This window comes from Aplysia californica, unplaced genomic scaffold, assembly GCF_000002075.1.
Source record: "Aplysia californica isolate F4 #8 unplaced genomic scaffold, AplCal3.0 scaffold00884, whole genome shotgun sequence".
Classification (NCBI taxonomy): domain Eukaryota; kingdom Metazoa; phylum Mollusca; class Gastropoda; order Aplysiida; family Aplysiidae; genus Aplysia; species Aplysia californica.
Genome location: NW_004798154.1, coordinates 195,395 through 203,024, shown reverse-complemented (window position 1 = coordinate 203,024; position 7,630 = coordinate 195,395). Strand labels below are relative to the sequence as shown.

Here is a 7,630-nt window from a genome sequence, read left to right as displayed (position 1 = left end):
CCCCAAACCCACAAAAAAACACAAAAAACAACCCAGCGTATTTTCTTGAATATGGTAGTAATGTAAGTCTAATATATTGGTAAAGGGATGCTACCTGGGTTGGAGAGGCGTACAATGTGGAGAAATTCTCCAATTGAGTTTTATGTCCCTTTTATGATATTAGTTTTAGTCAAATGTACAATTCTGTAAATCTTTTATTATCTACATTTGACACTGAATCAGGGCTCTGGGATCTGAACCTGGAAGAAGAAGAAGACATTGCTGTTCACATTTATTTGGTCTAATAATTATGGAATATAGTTTGTCTCGTATTTCAAACTTCAAATCTTTTTGTATGGTATTGTTGTACTCGTCCCAATGTCAAGGATATGGTTTATGGAAACATGAGATTTATTTTCTGCTTGAAATTATTATAAGAACAAAGTAAAAAAGTAATAATGCTTTTTTTTTCAGCATCTGTAAGTGCTAAAAAAGACAAAGATAGTAAAGACAAGTCTAAAGACAAAGATAATAAAGACAAGTCTGAAGAAAAAGACAGTAGAGGCAAGTCTGAAGAAAAAGACAGTAAAGACAAGTCTGAAGAAAAAGACAGTAAAGACAAGTCTCAAGGCAAAGATAGTAAAGACAAGTCTCAAGGCAAAGACAGGAAAAACAAAGATAGTAAAGACAAGTCTCAAGGCAAAGGTAATAAAGACAAGTCTCAAGACAAAGATAGCAAAAACAAAGATAACAAAGACGAGTCTGAAGAAAAAGACAGTAAAGACAAGTCTCCAGGCAAAGACAGCAAAGACAAGTCACCGAACACCAAGGATTCCACTGAGAAGAAGAACAGTTCCAGCAAAACCAGTAAAGGGTGAGTACAGACCATTTTTTTTATCCTCCTCCTTCTCCTCTTCCTCCTTTTTTTCCCTTTGTCTCCCTCTATCTCTTCTTCCACTTTTTCTCTTTTTTCTGAGAGGTATTGTCAACCTCCTCTTCCTCTTTCTCCTCCTACTCCTCCTCACTTCTTGCTTTTCTCCTCTCTTTCTCTCTTTCTCTTTTTCCACTTTCTTTTCTTTCTGAGAGGTATTGTAAACCTCTTCTTCTTTCTCCTCCTCCTTCTCATTTCTTGCTTTTCTCCCTTTTTCTCTTTTCCCACTTTCTTTTCTTTGCAAGAGGTGTTGTCAATTATTCATGTTGCCTGGAGCTTGGCATCTGGCTTGGTTTGACATGGTCTGCTTTAACTCCTTCTGAACTATCTTTTATCAACCTTCTAGTGTTGTCTTTTATTCTTGTTTGAAAAAATGAATGAATCCCATCACTGGCCATTTTTTCCTCTTACTTTTCTTTCCAATCTCTTTTGTGGTGCAAATATTACTCATAGTGAGACTGACTAGCTGAGTAGCTTACAAATTCCATTTCTGACTGCTGACACATTTTCCACAAGCCCGTGGCAAGTGTGAACTCGCTATACTATACTCCAAATATAAAACTGCTCGCACGGTACAAGGGGAGATCTCTCCTAAAATACTGTAGCTATTCAAAGATGTGAAGCTATTCAATACCTAGTTTACTCCCATTTACAAGTAGTGCAAGTAGTACAGGCCTTTTAGTATCAAAGGAAGTTGAATGCTTTGAAAAGAAAAAAAACTATCTTGTAAATATGATATGTGTGTGATTGTGTGCTCCAGCCCTATTGTCTTATTTCAAGTCTCAGTATGTTTTCTCAATAAATGTATCTTAGTGGGCCAAACGTTAGTTACCTTAACCCTGTCTCGTCTTTTGAGAGGTGTCTTTATTCCGGACAGTAGTTGAAGTACTTTGATATGGGTTGTACTTGAGTTAACTTCTTGTTTGTCATTTAATGGAGCTGTCTTCTTTTAACCGTTGGAAGAAAAAAGTCGAAGTTGTCCAAGCCAGCCACCCATTGTTGTAAAGTGATTGTCTTAGACAGGTGGGTGTCTTGGACATTTTAAATTTAATTTCGTAAAAACTCAGGGGGGCGGGGTGAGTGGTGGTTTGTACAGGTGAGAAATGGGAAGTGGTCATTTTCAGGTATGATTGTCTTGGACAGGTGGCTGGTACAGCAGATTCGACTGTATCTTTGTAGTGCTAGGTTTCATCTTATACCTGTCGTATAAATCACAAAGTTATTTTAATACGGATCATACTCCGAGCATTAGGCTGGTGGTTGAAAGGCTCCATTGGTAGGTACATCGTCTTTTCCACCCCCGTGTTGTTTCTGTCTGACTGTCCTGCTTTTTCCCCCACCTGCATGTACTCTTTACTCAAACTGAAACTCACCATCATCATTGCCTTTCTCACCGTAGGTCAGGGTATAGGCCACGAACAGACACTTTCTCACCCTGGGTCAGGGTATAGGCCACGAACAAACACTTTCTCACCCTGGGTCAGGGTATAGGCCACGAACAAACACTTTCCACCTTTCCCTATCCTGGGCTTATCTCTTGATGTTATTCTATGTCTTCCCACTGTTCTGTACATCAATTTCCATGACTTTTCTCCAGGTTCCACGTGGTCTTCCTCTTGGTCTTTTACCCTGTGGATTCCAATCTAACACTTTCTTTGTTCCGCAATTGCTTGACTTCCTCCTGAGAGTATGTCCAATCCATTGCCACCGCCTTCTTCTCACCTCATCTCTGACTGGTCCCTGTCTTGTTCTCCTTAATACTTTCCTCATTGGTGACCCTGTTTGTCCATCTGATTCTCAGTAAATTAAATCCAGATATTTGGATACTTCGAAACGTTTCTTCTTAAAAATGATCATGGGTTCTGTTGTGCCACCCACTGAATGTGCAAGTGGTGAGAGACACCCATCATATCTATGAAGCTACCAGTACACCAAAGCTTTCTGTCAGCGACTACTTTTGCTTTATCACTTGTGGGGAGAATATGGAAAAGCATTTTTTACCCTGAAAGCAAATTTTAGAATGTAAAAATTAATTTCTATAATTTTTTCTCTCGCCTTCAATCTGGGATTTTTGCATGGTCTCCTTTGATAATATAAATGAGTTTTCTTCTAGTGCCCGTTAATGCTGCAACGTCTCAATTTTGTATGAAGAGGACTTTAAAAAATCTAAGAGATGTATTAATTGCTCTTTTTATAATACTAACAAGTACTTATAAAACTTATATAACCCTTCCGGGCCACGATGTGTTTAAGCAAAGTCATTTCTGATTTTTGTTAGTCCGAAATACAACTGCTCTCTAATATGACGTCATGCTCACAAGATAAATGCCTATGTCAGGTTTAGCTATTTAAAGAAAATGAAAAAAAACCAAACTGTTTCTTTCGAACAATTGACTCTGTGAAACGCTTGACTTTTGGTACTCTCACATGATTTAATGTTTAGATTATTCTTTTGTCCAAGTGAGCAATATTACCAAGCTGGCTCTGCTCTTCATTTCAGAACCGAAAACTCCAAACCAGCCAAAAATGACTAAGGCAATTATCTTATTAGCGTAAAATTATGTTTTATTTTAATTTTAATTAGTATTCCCCCACGATGTTATCAGATAATTTAGTGTTCCCCTTTGTATTATCAGAAAAATCAACATTTTTTTGCTTACTGTTCAGTGGATCCTGGAAATCTTTCAAGATTAAGATGGATCCATACTTTATCAAGACCTAATGGAGGGGGGTCTCTTTGTGGAGAAGTTAAGGTGTTCACCTTTCATTCAATGGGTGCCGGTTTTGAATCCGGACAGCGACGGGAACATTTTATTCTCCTTTCACCTCCTTTCCTGCTCTCTAACAATGTTTTGTCGTCTGCTTTCGCCTCCACTTTCTGCCCCCTCCCCCTCATCTCCTTTGCCACCTCCTCTGTGCTCCTGGCTCTTCTGCAGCTTTTCTACTGCTACTCCTTGGCTCCTTTCGGGTGTCTTTCAGCCGCTGCCCTGATCGTATGGTGGGTAAGATCAAACACATAGCCTTCTCAGATAAGGGCGAAAAATCTTGGAGGTCCCGTGTGCAAGTTGCTCACATTAAAAATCCCTTGGTGGTCCAAAATCCGTAAGAGTAGGCTTCGGCCACCACCCAGTAAAAATTCAAAATTTTCTACCTACTTAGTTGGAGGGTGCCACTGGTAGGTCCTACTTCTTTTCTTTCCCTCTTGTTTCTATCTGTCTCTCTCTTTCCCCCCCCCCCCCCCCCCCAAGCACAAAATTACCTCGAGTGGTCGTGGTCGGCGGATGCTATGGTGTGGTTTGCTCCTTCTTTCCTATCAAACATCTATCGTCCTTATCTCTCCTCCTTTTTTTCCTCTTGTACTCTTTTGTAACACCTCTTATCTTTGGCTCTTTCTTTTTTTTACCTTATTGTGTTGCAAGTGCCGTAAAACTCTTACTAAAGCAAACTAAATGACAGTTGTTGTGTCGATGTGCTTCTCTTTACTCAAAGAAATGAATATATATATAAGAAACATGATTGCTGTGTGGGTAGTGGGAAGGTGCTTCTGATAGCTCTTACTTCTTTGCTACCCCCAAGGAGGTTATGCAGTAAGGTCCTTGGCTACCCCTCACTTCTTTTACTACCCCTCTGTTGATTCTGTTTTTCTGTCTTTCTTTTGATCCGCTCAGAATGATCGCCACCCGAGTGGAATGTGCTGCTCTTCAATTCGAACAGCGTTTGGGTCCGTTTTCTGAATTATATGTTTGCGTCTGGTGGGGGGGGGGGAGGGGAGGGTAGTAAACTTTAAAAAAAATCCCCTAAAATATAATATGTATGTATTATGTATTTAGCACATTTTTACATGTTTTCTTCTATGGGGGAGTAGCAGGTTTAAAAAAATCCCCTAAAATATATGACTGGATTTCGCACGTTTTTGCGAATCAAACAGAGATGAAAGTTATGTAACAAGAGTCGTCTGTTTCCATTTTTTATCCTGTGCCTGAGATCCAGATGGGATTTGGTGGCCTGGCCTGGCTATCCATTCAAACAGGAATACCCATTAGTTTTTCCTATATTTCTTCTCTGGATGTTTTTTTTTCTTTCTTTTGTTTTGTCTTCTCGCGCTGTTTGTCCCTGGGGTCTGGGTGTCCGAAATGGAGTCAGTCTCGTGTTATGCGGGTGCTGTCTCGCTGAGTGAGACTGAGAAGGAAATAGAATTGACCCCCCCCCCCAAATACAAAGGATTGAGAAAAAAACAGCATAAAAAAGACAAAAAAACAAACAAACAAGCGAAACCACCCCCCCAAAAAAAAGAACCCAGCGCCCCCCCCCCCCTAGAAAGATTTTTAAAAAGCTTAGAGTTAGAGGTCCACATTTTTTCGTTGTCATTGGATGCTCCTGTACTGGGCCGTGGTTTTATGAGTGCCCGGGCGCAGTGTGTTGAATTTTTTTTTCTCTATGTATGCTCTTGGTTTTTCGAGTTACAGGGAAATGGGGAGAATTACTTTTACTTTACTTTTTCCTTCCTCTAGTATCCCCAGGATGTCGAGGGGAGGTGTAGATTTTGGTCCTGTGCTAAGTGTGTAGCGTCTGTGATAGATATGGCATGTTCTATGATCTTTTGAACCCCATCCAGCCTGGTCTTTCTTGGTTTTCCTCTTGATCTGAAGCCGGATTCACGGGTGTGGTAAGCTCTCGCCGTGGGTGGTTGGCGGATGCTCTGGTGTGGTTTGCTCCTTCTTTTCTTTCAAAAATCTATCGTCCTTATTTCCCCTTCTTCTTTTTTTATGTTTGTTACTCTCTTGTAACACCTGTAATCCTCTGGCGCTCATATGACCTAATGCAGTTCCGGGCGCCGTAAAACCTCTACTAAAACTAGGAAGCTCTCGCCGCTAGTTGTTTCTGGGGCATTCTGGTTAGATGGTCTCGTTTCTTGTGCGGTCTCGTCTGGTTACATTGATTCTTTTGCGGAATTTCATTTCGCTTACATTGATTTTTCTTTCTTGTGGTTTGTTTGAGGACCATTTTTTTGCACTGTTATGTTAAGGTTGGTATAAAGATACTGTTGATAAGCTGGGATTTCCCTTCGATTTGGTGGGTGGTTGGCGGGTGCTCTGGTGTGGTTTGCTTCTTCTTTCCTATCAAACAACTATCGTCTTTATCTCTCCTTCTTTTTTTAAATGTTTGTAACTCTTTTGTAACACCTAATCTTCGCCACTTATATGACCTTATAGTATTGCAAGTGTCGTAAAACTCTTACTAAAACTAACACACCTAATCTTTGTCACTTATATAACATTATTGTTATGCAGGTGCCGTAAAACACGTACGAAAACAAAATAAAACAACTACACTGTGTTGTTGGTCAGTGGCTGGTGGTAGCTTGTGTGTCTCCGTCCGATGCTGCGAGTCCACCCGGGGATTTACTGAGGGGAGGGAATCCCTTAACTGAACTAAGTGAAACGCCTTCGTTCGCGCCCGTGTGTTTAAGTAAGATCATTCCTGAACCTGGGCACCCCTGGGGCTAGGCCAAGAAATCGATAAGTATTCAATCAGCTTACTACAGCCATCATTCCTGGCTTCCCGGCCAGCGGGTGGTTGGAGGGCGCCCCTTTAGCTCAGTTTGGCATTATGGCGCGGATGGTTCGAATCCCCGCCCGTGGGTGGTTGGCGGGTGCTGTGGTATGGTTTGCTCCTTCTTTCCTATCAAACATCTATCATCTTTATCTCCCCTCCTTCTTTTTTGTGTTTGTTACTCTCTTGTAACACCTCTAATCTTTTGGCGCTCGTATAATGACCTTATGCATTTGCGAGCGCCGTAAAACCTCTACTAAAACTAAAACAACTTGAATCCCCAATTAAATGTTCTTGAACTTGGTCGTTTTGTGGAGTTTCAAGGCTCTCAGCCCAATTTGAGTGGTTGGTTGGTGGGGGCTTTGGTGTGGTGTGCTTTGCCCCTTCTTTCCTATTCATCTATCATCCTTGTCTCCCCTCCTTTTTGTGTTTGTTACTCTCTTGTACCACCTCTAATCTTCGGCACTTATGACCTATTGTGTTGCAAGTGTCCTAAAACTCTTACAAAAACTATAATACCAATTCGTTCATATCGGAGATGTTGTTGATATCGATCCAGCCGTCATATCGGAGATGGACGTTAATTTCAAAAGTACCTCTTCATTAATGACCTAACAGTGTTGGAAGGGGTGTAATTAACCCACACACCTACTTATCCGGCGAAGCTTCAGCATTCTTTATCGCAATTCGGGGGAGCGGGTGGGTGCTGAAGGGATGCCACTATCCTTTCTCTTTCCAATAACCCCCATTGTTTTTGTCTGCCGTGGAAGGTTGGCGGGTGCTCTGGTGTGGTTTGCTCCTTCTTTCCTATCATTCTATCGTCCTGATTTCTTCTCCTTTTTAAATGTTTGTTACTCTCTTGTAACACCTCTAATCTTCGGCACTTATATGACCTTATTGTGTTGCAAGTGCCGTAAAACTTGTACTACTAAAACAAACTATTCTGTCTGCCTCCCTTTTTTTCCTGGGCACTGAACGACCGTTGTTCATCGACGTGTTGCTCTAGAACTTAACGTAGCTCTGAAAGGTTTATATTGTTGTTGTGTTGTTGTTGTTGTTGTTTGTTGTTGTTGTTGTTGTTGGGGGTGGGGGGAGGCGGAGGGGCGATGTCTTACCATTGTCAGTCAGTCATATCTCTCTTTCTCTTCACATTCCCCTCCTGCCCCC

General features: G+C 41.2%; 1 protein-coding gene across 1 annotated transcript in view; it reads left to right on the top strand.

Annotated features, from left to right (window-relative positions):
* LOC101855220 (DNA ligase 1) overlaps positions 1-7,630 on the top strand; it is a gene marked incomplete in the record, with an annotated part of 87,463 nt that overhangs the window by 10,699 nt on the left and 69,134 nt on the right. Inside the window, 1 exon segment of the mRNA XM_035972873.1 lies at positions 454-853. Within this exon segment, the coding sequence (XP_035828766.1) occupies positions 454-853 (400 nt within the window).